The sequence below is a fragment of the Peromyscus californicus genome, unplaced genomic scaffold (genome assembly GCF_007827085.1).
Source record: "Peromyscus californicus insignis strain IS unplaced genomic scaffold, ASM782708v3 Scaffold_6__1_contigs__length_162567912, whole genome shotgun sequence".
NCBI lineage: Eukaryota > Metazoa > Chordata > Mammalia > Rodentia > Cricetidae > Peromyscus > Peromyscus californicus.
This window is the reverse complement of record NW_026294584.1, coordinates 23,009,180-23,034,423: the sequence shown is the minus strand read 5'-3', so window position 1 is coordinate 23,034,423 and position 25,244 is coordinate 23,009,180. Positions and strand designations below refer to the sequence as shown.

Below are 25,244 nucleotides of genomic sequence, written 5' to 3'. Positions count from 1 at the left end.
GTGGGGTGGGGATGGTCACTCGATGTCCTGACTTCTTTAAATGTAAAGAAAAGTTAGTTATTAAAATGTCCTGTGCCAGCTGGTATAATGGTGTGCACTTTTAATCCCAGCACTTAAAAGGTGGCAGTAGGCAGATCTCTGTGAGTTTGAGGCCAGCCTGATCTACATAGCGAGTTCCAGGACAGCCAGGGCTACAAAGTGAGACCCTGTCTTGGAAAAAAACCTCAAGCCTTTTTAGTTGTTCTCAAGCATAGGTAATACTGCACTTAGTCATTGAAAAGGTGTCTTTAATCGGAGACCAGGGGAAGCTTTGGTCCCTTGGTGAGGTGGAAAGGCAACTAGAAAAGATAGTGCAATGCAACTTCTCTTTTTTTTCTGGTTTTTTAAGACAGGGTTTCTCTGTGTAGTTTTGCGCCTTTCCTGGAACTAACTTTGTAGACCAGGCTGGCCTCGAACTCACGGAGATCTGCCTGTCTCTGCCTCCCGAGTGCTGGGATTAAAGGCGTGCGCCACCACCGCCCGGCACAATGCAGCTTTCCATAGAACAGCTGTAACCTGGTAGGTGGCTTCAGTCAGTGGTGACACCTCCAAGGTGTCCCCTTCAGCACTTTCAGTCAGTGGGAGATCAATAATAAATATCACATTGCTCAGCTCTGTCACCTCCAAAGTTAGTGGAGGTGATTTAAAATCAGCTAAAAGCAAGCAGAACTGGAGGACTTATTCAGGTTTCCCCCAAGTTACAGTTACAGTTAGAAAAACATCTTGACAGATGACTCTCTGCCTGCTTCCTTGATGGGAGAGCAAGGCCCTCATAGAAGTTAGGGGCAGACCCAGAACTCAACTAAGACTATATATTACTTAAACTTTCTATTACAAAGAATTTCCAAGAATCAGAAGTAGAAAGACTGGAATAATGAACTGCTACATGCTCATCATTCAACTTTGAGAATTATTAATCTCATGTTCATCGAAAAAACAATTTTGAATCTGAGTCTGATATCATTTATATGCCTCACAGTGCTATTCTAACCAGTGTCTCAGAGAGCAAACCCCAGGCAAAGAAAAAAACAGAAATCAGAAGGAGGATATAGTGTGAGAAACAAAGGCAGGTTGCCAATCAATGCCTGAAGGGTAGAAAATTTTCTCAGGTTTTTTTCTTCTTCAGAAGAGTAGTCTGGAAAACACAGACTTATTCTGAAGGGACATTGTCCCTTTAAGTTGCTTACTGATCCCACCCAGATCTTGCACCTTGGCCAAATGCCTAACCACTCTAGTAAACAAGAATAAGAGATTGCAGAAAATTCAAAAGCAAAGACAATTACTTCCCAGAGAACAGAACAATATCAAGTAGCTAACTGCATCCCTAATAACGTCTTTGCTCTGGGCATCTACTGCACTGGTCTCTCTTTCCTGCTTGACAGACTGCCTAAGGTAAGACACAGCTGCTTGCTTTTCATTCTTTAACTCAGGACCATCCAGGAACCCTGCAAGGATAAATGGCCGATGTTCTGGTCATGTGAAGGGAGCTTATTGAAAACTTTGCCCTCTGCTGTTACTTGCAACCAACTGTTAGATAAACATGAATAATTGCTAAACTGAACTAAAACGAGTTATTAAGCTATTTAACTTTTTGTTTTGCAAATTTTATTCTAAATTTACAGGCTACTAAACTGTGCTACAATAATGTTAATATCTTTGGGAAACTTTTTGAAGATTTGAAATGAATTTCTACAATTCAGGATTAATTATAGAATATTTTAACATTTGACTAGTTTAGAAATTTGAGTAAAGAATATCCAATCATCTTATCTTCATGTAGAAAGTAGTAAAATGTAAAAACTGAGAAAAATTCATAAAATCTACAGAAAAATTATTTTACTTCTGAAGAATTATAAAATATAAAGTCTCTTGAATGCATTGACCCTGATATTCACCTGAAATAAATTTTAGGCAAAATTTCAAAATGCAATATTTGCCAAAAGGTCTGCATTTATAACATTTAGCCTATATTAACATAGAGTTTTATATTTCTTTCATTTAACTAACCCATTTTCCATCCTTTCGATCCATTTGTACATCTTTCTAAAAGATAAGAACTATTAAACACGAGAGCAACAGAACACTCTGAAGGTGATTAAAAGTGGGTGGGCCCTCAAAATGTCAAGCTAATAAAGTCAAAGAGTTCAGGAAGGTGATAGACTGGAAAAACTAGAGAAAGAAAACTAGAAAGGCAGGAGAGTGCCCAGGGAAGCAAAAAGCTTTGCTTCAGGTGGCTAGCGAAGAGCCCTCAGAAGAAGTCATAACACAAAGGTGTTATGATTGTTGCAGGGGCTGAGCTGTGTCAGTGACTGTCATGCACGTGAGGGTTTAGCTATAAATTCAGAACTCTGAGCCAAGAAAACTACATGTTTGAGTGCTTCGTTTTAAGGGAGGACAAGTCATTATTTGAAGCCAACAGTTCCAAAGTCCTCTCATCCTCTCAGTGTCTCCCTCCCAGAACTTCTGAGATGTTCCTCATGGTATGGACTCAAGCAAAGAGAAAACACCTGTGTAGCACCCATGATTTCTTTCCCCTCTGAAAATGCAGTAGCAGCCTTGTGTGTCTATGTGATGCCATCTTTGCACTAACTTTCGGAATTAAAGTTGTAGTTCTTCCATGGACTTCTCCTTGGTTAAAACAGAGATGCCATTTGCATGTTCTATTTCCTTAGCACAGTTCCAGTGGGTTTTATTGTTTGTTTTTGCTTTGAATACCCAACTGTCTTCTTATCTTAGTATACCTGGTCTGAAGCTTGGTTGACATGTAGCCACGTATACTTGGTACATGGACCAGCCCAGGTGCTTGTTCATACAGAAGCAGTGTTCTCTTAGTAAACGTCCTGCTGCATGCTATTTGAGGAAGAGACTAGTGGCCTGGATCCAGGCATTGCTTTGTCGCCGACCTAACAGTCTTGCTTCTTTGGGGGGTGGTTTATCCATCTGGCATGTATGAAAGAAGTCAGTCTCCGACTCATCACCGCCTTTGCATGTATTTCCACCCTCTACTGAGCATCTGGAAAATCATGGTCATGAATTTTCAGTTCACATTCTCTGGAGGCAAGGTGCCAAAGGAGGAAGCTGTGGTTCCTTTTCCAGGCCTCCTGGAGTTAATAGAGCCAGAGGAGGCAAGCACTCAAAACCATGCAGATTGTTAGTTCTAAATAAACTTTTTGTTCTCATTGTTTTGGGCATCCTGATCTAGCAACATACATATCAGTCTTCTTTTGTCACGGAATTCTGGGGATTTAAACATCACTTTGTGTACAGCTGGGCATATTAGACTGATACAGATGACTGAGAATTTTGATATAGATTTAGAATTTTCATTGTTTATCTACCTAGAAAAATAGTTTCACTGTGTTGTTTGAAGAGTATGACTCCTTACTTCAAGTCTTTTCCCATTTACTGTTTGGAAGCTGCTTTGAAGCAAATCTATTGCCTTTTGTTCTCACATTCTTTCGATTCATTAGATATGCAGTTCTACTTTGAACCTGATGAAGACAAACTTTCCCAAGCAAGAGTAGAAAAGAGAAAGGAGTATGGGAGGCTGAGGAATAATTCAATTCTTACCTGAGTTTTGAACTCAATGATGTTGTATGGGTAATAGTGAGACTGAAAGGGTAGTGGTTCTGTATGGTCCAAGGAAGGTGTGCACTTGCTAAGAATCGGTTATAATGAAAATGAATGGAGCAAACATTCTGAATTCACTCTGAGGAGTCTGCAAACAACAAAGCAGGTACTGTGATGGAACCATAGTCCCTAAATAGTGTGGGCCCGAGACATTGACAAATGGCCCTCCTTACTCCCTGCTCTCCATAATATAATGAGAAATTACTGCTGCTTAGACATAGTTATTGAATATGAGTGAATATTTACTAAGAAATGTTTGTTCATGTTACCATGACTTGCTTAGGTTGGAAACTTTAAAAATCTCAGTGTGATTATTTTATTTGAAATGTGAAGGTGTGTGTGTGTGTGTGTGTGTGTGTGTGTGTGTGTATGTGTGTGTGTGTGTGCGCGCGCGCGCGCGCGCGCGCGCGCGTGTATTTGAGTGAGCCAGCAGAGGACACCATGCTGAAGTTAGTTCTCTCCTTACACTACATGGGTCCTGGAGACAAACTCAGGTCATCTTGCTTGGTGGCATGTGCCTTAACCCACTGAACCATGTTGTTGACCCATATGCCAATTTTTAACTCTACAAGCTTGAATTTATTTATTTATTTATTTATTCTCCCCCCTTTCTTTTATGGCTTTCAGTTTAGTGTTTTTATGCAATTCCTGAGTGTGTGAATGAGTAGGTCTCTGTTCCCTGTGCTTTCTCTTGGATTCTTTTCTGTCTGTTTCTTTGTTGATTTGTCAATTTCAATGTGTTAGTTTTTGTTTTTTCATATCCTATCACATCATATCATATCATATCATATCCTTTAGAAGTCTGTTTGTTTTCTAATGATAGTCAGGAAGGGGATCAATCTGGATGGGAGGGGAGATGCAGAGGGACTGGAAAGGATAGAGAGAGGTAAAACCATAATCAGAATATGAGAAAAAAATCTATTTTCAATAAAAGGAAAAAATGGTAAACCTTACCTTTTATGGAAGTATTTATAACTTGATTTTCCATTTCAAGGTGTTACCAGGCAGATGAATTTTCACCATCTCCCATCATGAGGAAAAGAGATGCTGCCTTCTGTCTCCTGCTTTTGCCAGCTTTTATGACTCAAGCAGTGTGTGGACAAAGAAAGAAAGGACCAAAGCCAAACACACTGGCCAGGAAAAATGACTTCCGGGGTAAAAACATAGAGTGTTTAAAAAGTTTTAGTTTTAGCCTGTGAAAGCACTAATATAAAATTTTAAAACAGTGTTTGATATAAGTAGAAACTCATATGTATGTATACATGTGATGTTCTACTTGATAAAATTATATCATAGCAGTAATAAGCCCTGCATATTTAGATCACCTCAGAGATTTTAGAGCACTGTGCATGTATTATTTCATTTGAACTCCACTTGTAAAATAGGAAGGACAGAGACAGTCACTCTCACAGTATAGGTAAACAGGGACAGAGAGCATAAATGGCACCTTCAAGGCCATAAGCAGATTAGCTATTAAGAAACTGATCGAGGATTCACATTCAACTTTATTTTCAAATTAACTTTGTTTTTCTGTTGTTATTCCTACGATGAGTGTAGACGTTTTCTAATTTGATTTCAAGGTCCTAATATGACATAACTCAAGTGTTGAACAGAACATTATTGATTTACCTTTAGACTCCTTTGCCTCATATTTGTTTAATTTTAAAAATATATTGCACTTTCCTTTCATATGCTTTAAGTGGATTTACAATGCTGAGAACATATGACACTTTTTTTATTTGGTCTTGCTTTTCATTTTATGAGAGGAAAATATTTTGTAGAATTAGAAAAATATTTAGTTCTGTAAAGTTAAGCTTTACCTTAAAGGCAATCTGTCATCTTTCAAAGTCTCTCTCATAGTTACTACTCTCTTAGAAACAAAACAGCGCATCACCTTGGGGTTCTAATTATGTGATATTGCATGTTGAGGAGGGACAATTATGTTACACACCCTTTGTGTTCTCTTTCAGACTCCATTTGCTTCATAGATGTTGTCTTTATCTTGGATAGCTCTGAAAGCTCTAAAATTGTCCTCTTTGATAATCAGAAAGATTTTGTGGACAGCTTGAGTGAGAAGATTTTCCAGTTGACTCCTGGTCGTTCACTGAAATATGACATCAAGCTGGCAGCCCTTCAGTTTAGCAGCTCTGTCCAGATTGATCCATCCTTTTCTTCTTGGAAGGATCTATGGACATTTAAGCAGCGGGTCAAGTCACTGAATTTAATTGGGCAAGGTACCTTCTCTTATTATGCCATCTCCAATGCTACAAGACTACTTAAGAGAGAAGGGCGTAAAGACGGTGTGAAAGTGGCTTTGCTGATGACTGATGGCATCGATCATCCCAAGAGTCCAGATGTCCAAAGTATTTCTGAAGATGCTAGAATTTCAGGAATATCCTTTATCACGGTGGGACTTTCCACTGTGGTCAATGAAGCCAAACTTCGGCTGATATCTGGGGATTCATCCAGTGAACCTGTTCTCCTACTGAGTGAGCCAACCCTTGTAGACAAAATCCAGGAGCGCCTGGTAGGTACCTAGAGGGTTCAACATAGATGTCTCATGTGTTTTGATATGTTAGACTTAAGCTATTAAGAGTAGATAAGAAATGTTGACAAAGTAGGATTCTCATTGGGCACAGAACCTGAAACTTTCTGGAGCTTCTTTCCACTACCTTGACAATTTACTGGGAACGTGTGAAGTTTGTCACAGGCTGAGGTTGGGAAAGATTACTTTTAAAGCATATACCATACTCTCCTGTTCATTCATCTAAGATCATGTACATTGTTGACTTATACTCATTTTGATATCAATTTGTGGTCTGCCTTATTTGTTTTAATTTTGTACTTTCTCATTTCCCACTTGCAGAATGGGACTGCCTTATCTATTTCCATGTTTACTACTTAAACATATTTAAAATTTTTTCTTTTTATTTCTTATTTGTTACAAGCCTGTCTATATTACTTTTCCTATTGCCTGAAAAAGCAACATAGGGAAGGAAGAAAATATTTTGGCTCGCAAATTGAGGGGGTAGTCTGTCATGGTGTGAAAGCCTGGTGGCAGAAGCATAAGGCACTTGGTCATATAGTATCCATAATCACAAAGCATAAAGAGATGAATGCATCTGTTAGCTCAGGGTCTCTTATATTCAGGCCAGGACTCCAGTTCATGGAATGCTGTTGTCCACTGTTAGGGTAGGTCTTCCTGCTTTAGTTAACCCAGTCTAGAAACTCCTTCATAGACGAGCCCAGAGGTTTGTCTCCTAGGCAATTCTAGATCCTGTCAAGTTGACAGTCAATGTTAACTGTCACATGATCCACTTTCAAATCACCTGTAGTCAATCAATGATTTTCCCATCAGACCAGGGAATCCTTCTCTTTGTGTTGTTAGCTATGGAAGTGCCTTTCTGTATTGACTACCCATCTATGTGTAAGAGCTTTCCCTTGCTGCTTTGGGAAACTAGGCAAAACAATCAAAATGAAACCCCTCTTTACATTTCTCAAGGAGAAAACTCTCAGATAGAAGTCAGTTGATTTATTAAATGTTTAATACTGATTTTCTAAAAAATACTAATTAAAAGTTTTCCTAAGCAGATTACATTTCTGTAGTAAGAGCACACACACACATACAACAACAACAACAACACGTAAAGAAATCTGTGAGAGAGTAAAGCTGAGATGAGGTGGGGAGTATATAGGAAGTATTGGAGGACGGAAAAGGAAAGGGTCAAAGGATGTGATTATGTATTGAATTTCAAAGGCTTAACTTTTCTTGAGATGGCAGCAAGGCAGAGGTGTCCTTTAGGCACTGATCATTTCTCATGAATATTTTCTAAATGTTGTGAAGAAAATTCAAACATTCCAAAGATTTTTTTTGATCCATTTGTTCTCTCATCCTTTCTCAAGATTTAACTTTTAATCTCAATTGAAAGCCAACATATGAAACACATTTTTCCTAGCAAATAATGTCACGTGTGGCGTGCTGTCCAGCTTTCCACATATCTGGTGCTGCACCAAACACTCCTATGTTTTATATAATCTCTGTAAAATTTATTCTACATGTATGTGTGTTTTTTTCTGCATGTATGTATATATAGCACATGTCCTTGAAGGTCAGAAGAGAGCAATGGATCCTCTGAAACTGGAGTTACAGGTGGTTGTGAACTGGGAACCAAACTTGGGTCCTCTGCAAGAACAAGTGCTTTAACTATTGAACAATCTCACTATCCCCTCTATGTTTTATTTTTCTTTATTCTATCACAATCTTACGTTGTACATTAATCACAATGGAAGATGATTATTATCACCTGTAATTGGAAGATTTCCTGTGTCCCAACCTGCCAGCGGTCAGGACAAATCTCTCTCACTCATGTCCCCCAAGTAAACACACAGAGGCTTATATTAATTATAACTGCATGGCCATGGCTCAAGCTTTTGCTAGCTAGCTCTATATCTTAAATTGGCCCATAACTATTAATCTATGTATCGCCACATGTTCTGTGGCTTTACTTGTGTCCCATTACATGTTGCTCCTTGGGCAGCTCACTGGCATCTCCTGACTCAGCCTTCCTCTTCTCCAAATTGTCCTTGTCTGCTTATCCCACCTATACTTCCTGCCTGGCTACTGGCCAATCAGCGTTTTATTTATCAACCCATCAGAGCAACACATTCACAGCATACCGAGCAATATCCACAACAATCACCCTATTTTATTGCAAAAGAGCTGAATGAAAATTTAAGGTATACCAAGACTGCTGAGTATGTATGTTTAGCCCTGAAAATGAATGCATATTTAAAAAGGAAATCACAATGAATTTTGAAAACTTGCTCAATCAGAACTGTCTTCCAAACTAGCAACATCACTCTTCCAAAGTTACTATTGTTTCTTGCCTCTTGTCTCCGTGGACTGAGCCTATATAGACTGGAGTCAGAGACTAGGCCCATGATTCCCAGATGAGTCTGGCTGGGAGCAGATACTTCACAGGAGAGTGAAGCTTGTCATGGAGTGAGGACAATACCTAGCCCTGCCTGTGCTGGTGGTTTGAGGAGTCCTCACCACTCAGCTGAATGCAAGATGTTTCGTATAGAGCAGAATCCTGGGAAGGTAGACATGTGGTGGTCTGTTGTTCCTCCCCTCTCTTCATCTGTGGTGTGAGAAGGGCTGACTCCAGAAGGCACCGAGCAGGCAGCTCCTTGTTTGGCCAGATGTTCAGACTCGGGATGTTGCTACCCCCCTCTAAAAACACCCTTGCTGAGATTCCTGCCCAACCACGGACAAGAACTCTTGGCAGCGGACTGGAGCTAGGACTGTTTGTTTCTGGGAAAACAGAAAATGATCATCGAGACTCTGCTTCCTCAGCATCCTGTGACTTCAACTTGTTTGTTCAGATGTTAGTTCTGTGAATAAACCTCTCCTGACAAAGGGATACTGCTTTCCGAATGCATCCCAGGTCCAGAGTTCTTATTCGGCTTTGGAAAGAAGGACACACCAACATTCAATGTTTACATTGCCCCTCTCTATAAAGCAGGACCTGATTTTTCACCAGATCGTTGGTGAATTCCTCATTTAATCTATGATTATTATACCATTAGTTGACATTTTCACTTTTTATTTTGAAATTCTTATGTGGTTAGGTTTTCAAAATAATTTAGTCATCATTTAAGAACAAAAATGCATTTCTTAAATGCACAATTCCATCAATTTTGACAGGTACACATATTCATACAATCACCAACACTATTAGAATGCAGAAATTACTATCACATAAAAATGCCTACTCAAATTTCTTTGTGATCTCTGTCTGTCTCTGTCTCTCTGTCTCTCTCTCTCTCCTTTACTGCAGAGTGACTAATCTAATTAGAGGCTCATTTCTGTCTGTTTCAGAGTTTATAGTAGCAATTTTTCTCCTAAGTTAAATTTCAAAGGCTTTTGTTGTTGCAGAATTTGCTGGCCTTTGCTCCCATCCCATTTTTTATGATATTAATAACTTTGTCAATTCTTCACATTTCCTCCATCACCCTTTATAGCATTGGCCTTGTACTCAACTGGCCCTTCCCTTCCAGCCTTCTATTTTGACCACTATCCCATTATTCAAATCTGAACCCATTGATGGAATGTACTTCTTTTATTTTGGTGAGGACATTTCTCTATTTATTCTTGTCATTGAAATGAGTTTCAACAGAACTTACAAGCCATAACTCAAACTGAAATCTGTAGACCGCCTTTAAAGATGCCCTTCACCCCAGCTGTGACTGTGTGTACTTCCTGGTCATTCTCAAAGCCAACCTCTTCACTAAGGATGGAAACCCACTTTCCAGCACACCCAGCTCTGTCCACTGGACCCTTTGACTATCTGTCCTCACTGTTGCCCTTGTCTTATTGCCCACACTAGTCTTTATGACTCTTTCCCCCGCAAACTTTGACATATAGAGCAGCATACCATTGGGGTGTTAGTTGGTCCATTGCATTCCTTCCTTCAGAATCATCCAGAAGCCCCACCTATTCCAAGAAACTGTTCCTCCCCCACTCTCCTCGTTTAAGACTTCCTACGCTGCTTTCTGTGTGTTGTCCTCAGTTAGAGGTTTCTGACTGTGAGTGCCCTTAGAGATGAAGCTTTGTTCTTTGTTTGAAACAATCTTATCTATTATGAGTGTCAGGTCCATTTCTGTTTCTATAAAAATATAAATTCCAGAAAATGTGAAAACAAATCAACTACAAAAATAGTTACTTATGTTGTTAGGGTGCTAAGGAGAAATACAGTGAAGCAAAATTGAGTTTTCAAAGGGAGAGCTGAAAAAAGGCACAACTATGCTAAAAGCATGAATTCAAAAACCAGTAAGGTAAGGAACCAAGTGTGGTGGCTCATGGCTGTAATCCTAGCTCTTGGGGTGTTAAGGAAGGATTGTCATGACTCTGAGATCACTCTGGACCACACAAGGAGTTCTAGCCAGCTTGGGCTACATAGTAAGACCCTTTCAAATAAAAAAGGCCACAAAAATGATAAAGATGAGCCAGGCGGTGGTGGTGCACATCCTTAATCCTAGCACTCGGGAGACAGAGACAGGCAGATCCCTGTGAGTTTGAGGTCAGCCTGGTCTACTAAGTGAGTTCCAGGACAGTCAGGATTGTTATGCTGAGAAACATGCATAATTATTTCTACATAGAATCATATTTATAATAATACTTTTTGTCATGGCACATATATTGTTTTTTTATCATTTAATTCCTTCTACATAGGAAGTTATAAATGTAGTTTTCTTTTATATGAATAATGCATATTGTTATGAACTATTCAAATGTTTCACAAAATATTATTTTTAGTACTGCTAAGATGTAAAAGATACACCTCTTTTCCTTACATTGGGCTTTTATAAATAAAATATCATATTCGGGTCTCTTAAAAGTTTGAGTGAAAAATCCTTTCTCCTAGGTAATCATAATAATGAGGTTGTGGCGTCCCATGTTTCAGATCATCTTGAAAAATGCCACCAGCCTTGTGATGTTCTGTTTTTGAGTTTTAATCCAGTTTTATAAGACCTACTGATAATTTCATAAAAAGATGATTCCCAAATCAGTGTTTTAGTGCCAAGAAAAATAAATGCACATATGTACAGAGCTGGGGACAAGAAAATATGTAATTATGTATTTGCTTAAGTCTTTGCAAGCAAAAGTGAGTTTTTCATTACAATCAATTAAGGTTAGAGCTAAATTATAGAGATAATTAGAACTGATCAAAGAAACAAAAGAAATAATAGAACTGATCAAAGAAACAAAAGCTACAGCACAGGGTGCAGTAGGATAACGTTCTTAGGAAATAAAGAGTAATTTTGAATGTTAGTGCCCCTCCTGGCTCCTATTATTACATGGCTAAGGGCGCTCCCTGGGTGGTTGGCTGGCTGGTTTTATTGCTTTTACAAGGTTAAAAAGGCTAAATTGCTATTCTTCTTGGAAATTGCATATCCCATAGAGAATAATTAAGACTAATAAAAAGATGGAAGCAGAACTATTAATCGAGTTAATGTTTCATTCTTTTTCCCCCCTGTTCTAGGATGTCTTATTTGAAAGGAAGGTAGGCACCACATGCTTTATTACTATGAATTACTCTGAAAACCTGGATTAGCAAACGAATGTGATTCCCATCAGGTGTGACTAAATGAAAACGTGTAATACTTTTTAAAATCAGCTACTTTACTTTGAGGAAACCACATGATTTTATTTTTATACCTCTGTATTTCAACTGTAGGTTAGAAAAATTTAGAAAAAGTAGAAAATATTTAGTGGGATTTGAGAGATTGTTTTAGAGATCAATGCTACCAAGTGACAAAATTTGTCTTTACTTTGACTTGATTGTTTTATTCTAAGCATGGATCAGATACTAACTGCTTGCAGGAGTCCTCTGATTCGGAAGGTACTTCTGCTATTGACCAGCACCAATCTAGTACTCAGTTACTGCTGTTTGCTGGTTGGACTTGAAGCTTATTCACTTCTCTATTTTGAAGAAAACTGAGCCAGATAACAGCAACCAATCAGAGCACGTTGCAAAGCAAACTAGCTAGTAGCCATCTATTGGAAAGGGCATAGTACAAAAGGACACAGTTTTTAAAAAAGGTGGTTATGAGCATGCCCAGGACTCCTGAACTAGACTCTCTGCACCATGAAAAGAACAGGTGATATGGCAGCATCTGTTAAATGTGGTCTGTAACTTTTGAAGACACGCAGAGAAAACAACACATTATCATGGTTGAGCCTGTTAGGCAGCTATCATAAAACTCATTCTGTTTTCAGAGATGTTAAAATAAAAACAAATGTGCATCTTGGAACCGATAAAATATGGTTTAAATCATGTTTTCTTTTGTTGAGTAGGGAGAAAGTAATATTTATATATGACTGAGCTGTGATGTGTTATATAGAAGAGAGTGATTAGAAATTCCAAAATTCCACAGAAAATGCTTATTTTTCTATTTGAAACAATCTCTTTCTAGAAGTGCATTAATAAATATTTGGTTGAACATTTGTTTTATTTAGCCATAGCAAAACTTAGTAATACTTCAGTAACTGGCTCTTACCCATCCTGAGTTTGCCTTGAATAATTTAGTAGAAAGAGAGAGAAACTTTCTTCAAGAGAGTTTCAGTTAGTTGTATAATGACTAAGATTTGGCATGCTAGCACACACTGTATTTCACTGTGTATTAATGTTGTGTTTCTTGCTGATTCAGTGTGAACACAAGATCTGTGAGTGTGAGAAGGGAGATCCAGGCGACCCAGGGCCTCCCGTGAGTAGATGTCTATGTTGTACTTGGGGTTGATGAAGACAGTGATGAGACTGTTTTCAGAAAGGGCTTTTCAGTGTCATTTCTTATTTGATAATTGGAGCCAGAATTCCTCAATGATGAGAAAAAAACATAGAAAGAGCTAATAGAAGATATTGGTGGTTTAGGTGATGACTTATCTCACCAGTGATGCAGCAGCAACACCATGTAGCCTCATGGGGAAAAAGTCAGTTAGGATGCTTGGGGAATTAGGTGAATTCTGTAAATGGAAGCAACCGTGAAGCAACTGAAACCCAGTGGTGGGATTCACCGTAATTATTTATCTCTGACTAACAGTGTCAGAGAGCATCCACACTGCTCGTTCACTTATCTATGTGATTTGAAATCTTGTCCTAAGAGTTTGGAAACCTGGAGAACAGGTTTTACAAAGTGAATGGACAACATTTGTGACCTGGAGCTTGTATTTGAAGGTGGTGGCAAAAACACTTATGTGTGAGTGAATGTGACATATTTTACCCTGAAACTTAGATCCAGACTTCAAAGTTTTTTCAAGTAACTCTACCAACCAAGGTATTGGAGTGTTGGAATTCCTTTCTCACAAAATACGGTTAGATCTATTACATAATAATATGCCAGTCAATAGACGCTGAGTTCACTAAAGTGAAGGTTTAATCTTCTTTTCCTCTAAAGCTGTTGTTTAACTTATTACATTAAGAGATTGCTGTGAACAGTGGCCAGGAAAACTCACTATTGGGAATTGACAATTCCCGTCACAGCTTCATAGTACCTCACAGTACTATCACAGCTTCATAGGAATAAATCATTCATTTCATGTTTATTTAGTGCCCTCAAAACCAGTTCTCAGGAAAGGAAGCTTTTTGGTGGTATTTAGTACAGGATGGAAGAGTTCCCTCTTCCTGTATCTGGAGGTGGTCCCCTAGATCTAAATAAAACTCTTTATCACAGGCAGGCAAGCTGGCTCAGTAGAGGTCCACAGTAGCCCAGGCCAGAAACCACCCACCCCATGTCTATTCAATCAGACTTAAAAACATTTGTATGAGTTTAATTTTGTTTGAAAAAATGGATGAGAAGTGACTGAAGAAGAATTCAGTTGGGAAGACAGACATTATCCTCTTTTGAGCATATGGAAGATTTGCAGTGTTCCTAATACAGTAAGGGGGTAACAGAGTTGAATATCAGCTTGCTTGGTTACAGCTGCAAAATTTTTTTTTTTTTTTTTTTTTTTCGAGACAGGGTTTCTCTGTGTAGTTTTGTGCCTTTCCTGGAACTCACTTGGTAGCCCAGGCTGGCCTCGAACTCACAGAGATCCGCCTGGCTCTGCCTCCCGAGTGCTGGGATTAAAGGCGTGCGCCACCACCGCCCGGCGCAAAATTTTTGATACAGCTGGTCAGAAATGATTCAAAAGCATAGACAACTGATAGAGTACTTAATAAAAATAAACTTTTCTCCATTTACTTTCAGGGTACCCATGGGAATCCCGGTATCAAAGGTGAGCGAGGACCAAAAGGAAATCCGGTAAATGAATAAACAGTTTTCTTTGAAGCTAATACACCTTGTATATTTATTTAGAGAGTGTCTTGGTAGGTTTCTTTTGTTTCTGTCAACTTGACACAACCTAGAGTTATTTGGGATGTGAATCCTCAATTGAAAAAAATGCCTCCATCAGATTGCTTAAAGGCAAGTCTGTAGTACATTTTCTTAATTTATGATTTAAGTGGGTGGGCCAGTCCCATAGCAGGTGCCACCCCTGGGCAGGTGGTCCTGAGTTATATAAAAAAGTAGTCTGAGCAAACTACAAGGAGCAAGCCAGTAAATAGCTTTTCTCTGTGGCTTCTGCTTCAGTTCCTGCCTCCATGTTCTTGCCTTGAATTCCTGCCCTGACTTCCTTCAGTGATGGAGTGTGACCAGAGAGTTGTGAATTGAAATAAATCTTCCCTTCCCAAATTGCTTTAGGTCATAGAGTTTTTTTTTTTTATCACAGCAATAGAAACTATAAAAATTAAATAACTCTTGATTAATCAGGAACTCACTCTATAGCCCAGGCTCAGACTCCTGTGTGCTGGGATTAGAGGAATGAGCCACCACATTCAACTAATTGAGTCAATTTCTGTAGTATATGAAAAGTTTACACAGCTGATAAGGAATTATCAGGCGTCTAATAATTAAAGAGGCAAATGATGCAAAGCATTTTAAAGAAAGGAAATAAAATTAATAAAGAAGGAAATGGAGATTTTTCATTAAGTGAATAAAAGAAATTTGACTAAACATAGGGTCCTCTTTAACAATAACTATTTATATTTTTGGAAAGTTTGGATCCCACACGATTTTTTTTTTTAAAGAAACAATTTTCTAGTTCATGCAGCCTTGGTTTTTTGGTGTTTTGAGTTTCAAGACATGTTTCTTTTCTTCTTTCTCTCTTTTTTTCTTTATAACAGTGGAAGCCTCAACTTTAAATAATAGTAACTAGTCATAGTGGTGTGTGAGGCCTTTGCTCTCTGCTGCAAGGACAGCTTGGCACACACATTTTGGGGAGAAAACAGGAAATACATAAGAGGCATTAAAACACTCAAACTTTAATTTAATCCCATTTCTAAGAATATTATTAAGAAGAAAATCCATCTAACATTATATACATGAGGGTATTCTTGGCACTTGCCGAGAATCTGCTTGCCGAGGAGAGCGAATGTGTAGCATTCTTGGGCCATGCTACAAAACCATCTCATGTTGACTTACTCTACCAGGTCCCAACTGATGCCATCACACCTTTTTTTTTATTGTATTAAAAACTAGGCTATAAGTCAATATTCACATTTCATTAGTTTGGTTTGTAGTTTTGTGCTCCATACTTGATTTTCCTAAGTCTTGCTGAAATCAGGCAATCTCTCTTGAGGAACATTTTAGAAAATATTCAAAGCCCCTTGGAGAAAAGCCAGAGTGTCCTGTTCCAGAAAAACACAATGCTGTGTTTGAGAAAAACACCATGTTGTAAACTGGAATGTGGCTGAAGTTGTGAAAATCAATCTGCGTTATGCACCCCGACCATCTGGCTTTACTCCAAAAGGCCAAACCTTATCTGAATTGCCATTTTCCTCTTAGATTGCATGGTGAAAATATCAATGGTCAAGGCTTAAGATTCTTCTCTAATTGGCTTACCCCATTATCTAGGAAGAGCACATTTTATTGAGCAATCCATCACTTGCCGAAGAATTTTGACTGAGTTTGTTGTGTATTGCAGGGGGATGCTCAGAAAGGAGAAACTGGAGAAAGAGGTCCTGGGGTATGTGCAAAATTGGAATGCTTTTCTGAAAAGTGATCCTGGGACTCTGTGACTGACTGGCTTGACCCTGCAGAGCAATTGCAAAATTGATTCCTATGTACCTATGCTCTTGGGGGCTCAGGCAGACAATCAGACAGCTATGATCTCAGAAGTGGAACTATGGGGGGAAAATACTCTAATTAACGGAGTGGTGATAGGACCTATGACATCGCCCAATACCCAGCTGAACTATTTATGAAAGACTCAAGTGACAAAGGCACTTCACTTTACTGCTTTTGGGTATTTTTTTAATGATAAAAAATAAGCTGGAATTTTAAAAATGTAAGAATTATATTGTCTAAACTATGCCTTTATCAATTCGATTCTCTTAACAAAAATAACTTGATTATTCTGTTTTGTTTCTGGAGATTGCTTGGGAAGTAATTATGGTATGTTATTACACTTTTAATTTTATGTCTTCTAGGGCATGGCAGTAAGGATAGCAAATGGAAACACCACAGTGACAAACAGGGCTTGTGTTGTGTCACCTCTGTTTGCCTATCCCCTTGGTCATTGTAAACAGGCACAGAATCAGAACCAGAATTTTAAGAAGTTGGTCTCTCAGAGTTTTTAATTAACCTCCTTGGAAACATCTGACAGAAAGTTCGATCCCATGGACAGGAGTTTGTTCAGAACTTCTGCCACCTATTCAGGAAGTACTTCTTAGTTGTTGTGTAGATTCTCAGTGCTGGGTTTCTCTAGGTGATGGGAAGCTCCTGAACCTGAGGTGAGGTGAAGAACTCAAGGGCTGTAAGTGAAGAAAATTAACTGAAAAAGGAGCTTGGGGCGGGGACAAGGAGGAGAGAAAACTAAGATGATTATAAAAATTTGACCCTGTAATTTGAGATATGATGGTACTAGAAATCATAAAATTTTATGCCTAGAAATAAGAAAATCAGAAACAAACTTGGCAGACTAGTAATGCAATTTTGGATACTTTAAATTGGAGTTATTTTAAAGCCAGTGATTAATAGGCCCTGAATGGGAAAAGCAAACAAACGAACAAACCCCTGAAGAGGTGACCAAGAATTCAGAAGAAAACAAGAATATACTGTGAACAAAGTAAAACTCCTTTGTGTCTGCAGAGCTCTATTGAATCTGTCCAAAATCCATTCTTCCCTCTTTCAACAAAAAGTAGTAACAAACATTTTAAACGGTTGTGCATTGTAATGAGTAGAGGATATTCCAAGAATTCTGAGACTAGAAGCTTACCTATTCTTGACACAACAAATGTGGATGATTTTTGCAGGAAATACCAAATTAACTGAGTATAACATGGTCTTTAATTTTAAGCACCATCTTAGAAATTGAACAATTTCTGTGAACAAATATTTCTACACTGGATTAAATTATGCTGTCACTCTCTTTGGCCAACTCTACTTTCAGCTTCTATTACTAAACACCCATTAATTTAGAAAGAAGTATTATTTCCTGTCTGAAGTTTCTATTTGGAAATGTTACACATGTGATGAAATAAAATTTTTGTAGGATTCATGTGTAACTGCAGTATTACCTCATTTACGCCATCAGTTTCTCCAGCTTGTATTAAATACATCGTACAATTCTATTTTCATCCTTGAAAATATAGTTGTAGGATAATGATGGAAAGGACTTGCTATTTCTTGGAGTTGGCAATTTCCCAGTCCATTTAATACTCAGAATTGTGTCTCTTAGAGGGCTTATGGGAATGACATAGTGGAAAAGCCTCCTCAGGATTCCTACGAGTGACTCAGAAGACAGCTGAGGTGCTGGCTTCTCACTTAGCGTGAGATAAAAACCAATAACTCAAAGGTCACTGACTCATTAAGGCTGATAGAGGAACCATTCATTTCCCTGATGTTATATATTTTAGACAGGATGTGAAGGGAGGACCATAATGGATACAGACACTTACAAATATTCTAAAGGGTATGGTCTCAGCTCATTTCAAAGCCAGTCTCTCTAACTGACCCTGAGAAACATTCAGCTGCAATAGTTTGATAGTTTTAAAGTCAATATAACAGTTTGAAAGCACTGTTATTGGTCATCAAGTTCACAATGACTTTCAGTGTACATTCTCTCCTTTGGTTTTGGGCCAAAGGGTAAGAAATTGAATTTGAAACACAGAAATCTGGAACTGAGAATAGAATGTAACAGGGAAACATAGGTTCATTTTTCTCCTTAGTAACCGCATATTTCCAAGCTCAGGGAGACAGAAAGTAGCTTGCGCTTATGTGGACTTACTTCCAAGACTTGCTGATGGAATTTGTTGCACCTTTTATGTGAAAAATGTCTGGTGCTCCCTCTAATGCTGTTTTATAATATCTTCCTTTACCCTTTGATTTCTCTTTTAAACTAGGGAATTCCTGGCTACAAGGGTGACAAGGTAAGTTGGTAACAATCAGTTGACCAGAATTTTAGAATAAAAACATAAACAGAGTATGCTTAGGTACTATTATTGTCCTTCCTCATTTCCAAGCACATTCTTAAGTCAGTTAGTGTCAACTACTAGTGAAATGTAAGATGGGGATATGTATTGTAGAGGGTGAAGGCACCCCTAAGATTCCAGTGTCCCTCCAACTCTGCAAACATGGTTTTTTTCGTTAGAGAAACTGATTTGACAAAAAAAAAAAAAGCAGCATAGGTTGTCAGATAAAAAAGCTCCTCCATGCAAACAAATGCTAACGCTTAGAGGAAGCAGCTGTGCTGTTGCTTATGTTCTCAGAGAATCCAGATGCTGACCATCTCCCGGGGAAAGAGAGTTGATCGTGGGTAAGCAAGGCAGGACTGTTGATCTCAGTGAGCTAACAACTTACAGAAGGAGTAGGTTTGACATGGAAACACAGGGTACAACTTGGTAGATAATTTCATGATTATTTGCAAATTACAAACTAGGAACTTAAAATGCTTCAAAAGAAACTTAGAAGTTGCACCGGTTATGGAAATCTCTGAGAGTGCTCAGTGGTTTATTGATACACCTATCCCAGAGTTCCGTATGAGCAGATCTTCTGGTTGAAGTCGGAACATGTTCCTATCATCCATTCTGTCCTACAGAGCACATAGGCCACAGACCTGGGCAGTGGACTGGCAGTTTTAGTGGGTTCTATTATAGGTATTCTTGGTCTCCCCATTTCCCAAGAAGTCAGCACTTTTACAGTATGTGAATCTTGTGCCATCTTTCTATTTGGTAGACACAAGCCCAGGAGCTCCTGTGAAATGGCTGAAGCCTGCTAGGTCTTATACAAACCTCTTTCCAATCAAGTACTTCCTGAGTCTGAGAGGGATCCAAGATGTGGCTGCCTTTAGCAGGAGTGGGAATCATACAGAAAGCACTGTTGTGCCCATTGAACTTCAAGACTTACAGCTTCTCTTCTTGTGGAAGGAGCATGTTATAGGAAGTTCAGGGCTTTGAGTTTGGGACTAGGGGTGCATGGATATTTAAACAATCTATGTGTTGTTCTTTGTTTGATTTTTTCCAAGACAGAGTTTCACCTATCCCAGGCTGGCCTTCAACTTGCTATGTAGTGGAGGATGATCTTGAACTTCTGTTCTGCCTTCCTCTCCTTCCTATGCTGGGGTTACAAGTGTGTTCGGACACTTCCAGGTCATCTGGTGTTGGGGATGGAACCCAGAACTCCAAGCATGCTGGGCAAGCACCCTGCCAACTGAGCCACATCCAGGCCTTTTTATTTTTTTTATAAGTACATTTCTCAATTAGGGAGTCAGAACATTAGTTTGAGAGTTGGATTTATAATGTTCAGCTGTCTAGAAACACAATATATGGGCTTCTGCCTGTATTCTTTGGATCAGGACCCCACAAATAGCAGGGGAGAATCTAAGCACAGGCCTGTAAGTATAGTTCCAGCATTGGTATGCCCAAAAGAGGGAGGGTTAAGACAGTCCGTGTTTTCTAACTCAGCATCTAGAAAAACATGAGCCCCTCAAGATACCAGAGTGACTGTTTCTTCCTCTACACAGAACTGAATTAATACAGGCCTGGGGGATTTACGTAGTTAGTGGATAGTCAGATGGGGTAATGGGTGTGACAACATATTTAAGCTGTTTGCTGGTACATAAATGTGAAGTGTTGTTATGAAAAGGAAAGAGAAAAAAATAAAAAGGAAAGAGAAAGATTTTAATAAAATTGATATTTGTGAAAATTAAAAAAATCAATAAATATAAGGTTCTTTTATATATGGTTGAGGAAAACTCATGGATGAGGCTCCTTATCATGTGTGTGTGTGTGTGTGTGTGTGTGTGTGAAGATTCAGTTAACTTCCTGGGGAATTGTAAACTTACTGGAAGAGTTCGTTCTCACTTGGAACACCCAAACTGTCAGAGCAAAGTAGCTCAGATCAGTTGACACTCAGATCAAGACTCAAGACCGAATCCAGAAGGACAGCGTTAGGAACTCGAGGCTGGGACAGACAGGGCAGATCTGTTCAAAGCTCCCTGAAGCACTTGCTCATTAGAATTATGTGATTGTGGTCACTCTACGGGAGTTCATGAGCCCACCACAAAAAAAAAAAAAGGAACTGCCTTTGCTGAGGCAAATAAAATGGAGACAATATTTTCATTGATAGAAATCTGCCCACAAAACAAATGCTGTTCCTCAGGACCCTGTTGCTAACAAATCTGTCTGGGGACAAATGGAATGTGAATTCCGGCCAAAAGAATTTTGAATGTATTTATGGTAGTTTTCTGTTTGATATTTTGGTCATTTTGTTCCTATCCAACATTAGGAAATTAATTGCACTCCAATTGAGAGTTCAAGAGCAATTTTTCCACTTACATTCTGAAATCAATATTCAGCTTGTTCTCGGTGAAAACTCAGTTTTTCCTGGGTCAGTTTGACTCGTAGGCTGTGGTGAGACTCGATCACTTTTGAGCAGAGTACAGCTGGCTGTGAGAGCGGCCGCTTCCTCCCTTCTGCCCAGACGCTAGCAGGAGCTGGGCAGTGTCCTGTGCCGAGGGTCAGGTGAATGGAAAGTAACGTACAGCCCATGGCAGCGTGCCTTGTTGAGCTATGGGCAATTAACAACACAGACTTGAAAGTCTAACAGGGTCAAGTTCGTAGTCATGGCAATGTAATGTCTCTGAGCCTTGCATTCCCTTCAGAGGACTGGGATATGTATGTAAATACTGACACATATATGTTGTGAACATATATAATCACAGAAAGGCTCAGGGACAAACTTTGTGCCCGTAACTGGTGATTACAAGGCCATTTCCTTACAGCAGTGCTACTCAGTGTGTGGCACACAGCGTGGCAGTCAGGTTGGTTGATATTATGCAACGAGATAAAGCTTGCACAAGAATATGAATCCATTGTGTTATTAAGTCCAGGGCTTCTGCTGTATTTAGTACAATGCAGCATTCTGTATCACTAAGACCTGGGATTTCAACTACTGGTTTTCATAGTTTGACTTCCCCCGAAGAGGAGCAATGTACTGAATTACATTCTAGTGCAGTTTTCTTATGTCTCTGTGCAGTGGCTCAGTGAGTAACATGTGCTAGAGCAGCCACAGATAATAAAGCAAATGTAGCAGAGGCAGAGGTTAAACGAAGGGCTCTGGACTAGTAAGACTCACAGTCGGCAGGCAAGCAGACCGTTCACCCCTCCCGTCAAGTTTCCTTGCTTTAGCAATAAGAATTGTCTCGAGGCTCAGAATAAAGATACACATGGAATCATTTTTAGGTGCTAGAGAGTCTTATTAACTACAGATGTGAACATTTTGAGAAAACTTGAATCTTTTCTGTCTAATTGCCTGGTGCTTTTCAGTTCCAACTACCAGAAGTTTGAAAAGTCTGAGAGGATGGGTTACCATTCAGAGGCTCTCAGTCCACTTGCACAACTGTAAAACTGTAAAACTTGTAAAAAATAAAAGTATTATTCTTAATATTTTAATTGTGAAAATTATGTTTTTTGTATAATATTATACTTTAAATTTGTATGCATTGTAAAATGTTCACATTGACCTCAATGAATTTCCTGTCACCACACTTACCATTTCTTACAGTGACAATACTTAAAACTTATTTTTTAAAGATCAAGAGTAAAATCGTTGTTAGCTGTAGCCTGTGGTGATATATTGCGTGCCCCAACTATAAGAGGCCGTCCTTTAGGTAACAATAGCCACCTTATACAATACGTCTTTTGTCTATATCGTTAGATATAAATAGACCTTTTGAACTGATTGCTCTCGTCTAACTGAAATCTCGTGTCCTTTGACCAGTCTCCCTAAACCCCCGTGTGTTGTACCTGATAACCGCTATTCTTCTCTCTGCTTCTAGTTTTTAGATTCCACATATAAGGGCGATCATGAGAGTGTTTGTCTTTGCATTGGTTTATTTCATTTAATGTATGTCCTAGGTTAATCCATGTTATTAGAAAAAGGAGTGGTACTCTATCATAGCTCTCTCTCTCTTCCTGTCTGTCTCTCTATAAATACGTGTGTGTATCATATTTCCTTACCTTTTTTGAAACACAAATGCTCAGTCTATAAAGTTAAACTGACATTTATCTAAAGCAGAAAATGTCAGGTAATATCAGCAAAATACTGCTATAAACTCAGAAGCATAATTTTAATGTTAGTTTTTTAATTTAATTTTTATTTTACTAAGAAATTTTTTATTCATTTTGCATACCAACCACAGATCCCTCTCTCATCCCTCCTCATTCTCCTCCTCAGCTTTTCCCTGCAACCCACTCCCCAACCCCTCCTCCAAAAAGTTAAAGCCTCCCATGGGGAGTCAGCAAAGCCTGGTACACTCAGTTGAGGCAGGACCAAGCCCCTCCCCCTGCATCAAGGCTATGCAAGGTGTCCCACCATAGGTAATGGGCTCCAAAAATCCAGCTCGTGCATCAGGAATACATCCTGATCCCACTGCCAGGGGTCCCTTAAACAGATCAAGCTACACAACTGTCTCCTGTTTGCAGAGGGCCTAGTCTGGTCCCATGCAGACAGATAATACAGCGGGTGTAATAATTAAAGTTGTGCAGCATGCTCAACAGTGGACTCTTTTTTGTCTGGAGGATCTTGCTAACTCGCCATGACTGCCTTCTCCAGATATAATACTGTCTAGTCTTAGGAACTTTCTATTTGTTTTCTATGCTAGTGCTACTAACTGATCAAGGTCAGTATTCAGACTGGAACATGGCATTGTGAAAAATATAGGGACTTTCAATTAAAAGAGAGCTGGATTCAGATCCTGATTCTATTCTATACTTACTATGTGATTATATAGACTATATATCCTATTATATACAAGCTATATGATTGAGGGACAATACCTCAAAGAGTTTACATTTTCCTGATTGTAAGAACAGAATTATAAAGCTGATTTCATTGATGCAACTTTTGGAATCAGATCACTATATAAAGAGAGTGAAATATGGTAGATGATCAGTTATTTTCCTTCAAATTCCATTTCTCTGTCACAAATGACAAGCCCTCATCAGGTGGTACTACTGATTCGAATAACTTTAGAATAAATTAGGATAACTCATGGACAAAAAAATTCAAAGTTCAATTCCCCCCTCAGTATTGAAGATGAAGTGGTGTGAAATTGTGTAGAGCACTCACCTTATGTAATTATGCTAAGATGCTTTCTCTAAAACTCAGAATATTAAAGACTGCCAATGTGTTATTTATTTACGTATTTATGTATTTATTTGTAGGGTGAACGAGGAGAATGTGGTAAACCAGGAATGAAAGGTGACAAAGTAAGGAGCATGGTTTTAAATGTTAGCAGCTGTCATCCCCTTTGGCCTGAGTTTCCTTAAGAAAAAAATCTTGGGAAGACCTGGAGTTCAGTTTTTCACATCTGAAACATGTAAAAACTGAAGTAAACATGTAAACATGAAGTAAACATGTAAAACATGAAATAGAAAACCAGAGAATACATAACTTAGATAATGAAGTCCTCCCTCATAGACCATTAAGACCATTTTGTGACATCCCAGTCTTTGAGGTCAGTCCTATTGAACATCATGGTGGAAAGAATAGCTTGCAGGTCAATGCAAGGTGCGCTGAGTGCACTGGAATGGCCTTTGGATGCAACTTCACACAGAAGACTAAAAAATGCCATGAAGTTAGTGTAATGACAGGAAGCAGGTGGCAGAACTAGAATAGAGAATAAGCAATAGTATAACTGTTTACCCTAGATCAATATAAATATGGGTGAGGAACTTAAGCTAGAGACATATTCAACTTAGCATGCCAAAGACTTTCTTGATCTTTCTTAATTCTTAATAGATCCAAACTACACAGACTGTGTATCCAAAAATATAATTATAAATGATGCCAAAAGGCATAGAATAAAAATAGTTGCCATTCCAGTAAAAAAACTATTGACTATGAAGGCTATCGAGATAAGGAAATATAAAATGTCTGTGTTATATGGATGGATGGATGGGAATGACAAGGGAAGATAAGCAGAGGCTGAGGAAGAGGATAAAATAACAATACTGGCATGTTGCATCAAATTCTTTAAATAGCTTGATCTTTCCTGGAAGCTGATAAACTACTGTAGAGTTGTAGACAGGCTGCAGTATACAGCATGGTGATTATTTCTAGGTAAATCAAAGTGAGACAATGAATACATTCAAATGGGAGAAGGACACAGAAATTTGTAAGTACAGATGAATGAATCCACGAAATAGAAAAGAGATGAAAACCAAATACTTGGGGACATATTATGAGGTTAAAATGATTGACAAATAATTAATATATTTCATTGACTAAGATGCTAGATGTTGTAAAATGCTGCATAGTTTTCTGTGCCAAAAAGAAAAATACTGCCAATTTATAGGATGTGATTCATTTCAAGTGTATCTCAATGTTAAGATATAAAAACATGAATATGTATGTATGTATAGGGTCCATAAAATATGGCACCCTTGATATGAAACATCCTTTCACACAAATTTATAAGAAAAATATGTGAAAACATTAAGAGACAGAAAAAAACATAAATAAGGAAAATATCC

At 38.6% G+C, this 25,244-nt stretch overlaps 1 protein-coding gene across 1 annotated transcript in view; it reads left to right on the top strand.

Annotated features, from left to right (window-relative positions):
• The first annotated feature begins 1,302 nt into the window (after positions 1 to 1,302).
• Positions 1,303 to 25,244, top strand: part of Col28a1 (collagen type XXVIII alpha 1 chain) — a 178,117-nt gene continuing 154,175 nt past the window's right edge. The window contains exons 1-9 of the mRNA XM_052721312.1: positions 1,303 to 1,431; positions 4,664 to 4,824; positions 5,640 to 6,196; positions 11,715 to 11,735; positions 12,883 to 12,939; positions 14,419 to 14,472; positions 16,193 to 16,234; positions 18,612 to 18,638; positions 23,934 to 23,978. Coding sequence (XP_052577272.1) covers positions 4,701 to 4,824; positions 5,640 to 6,196; positions 11,715 to 11,735; positions 12,883 to 12,939; positions 14,419 to 14,472; positions 16,193 to 16,234; positions 18,612 to 18,638; positions 23,934 to 23,978 — 927 coding nt within the window. The 5' untranslated portion in view covers positions 1,303 to 1,431; positions 4,664 to 4,700. The remainder of the gene's footprint in view (positions 1,432 to 4,663; positions 4,825 to 5,639; positions 6,197 to 11,714; positions 11,736 to 12,882; positions 12,940 to 14,418; positions 14,473 to 16,192; positions 16,235 to 18,611; positions 18,639 to 23,933; positions 23,979 to 25,244) is intronic.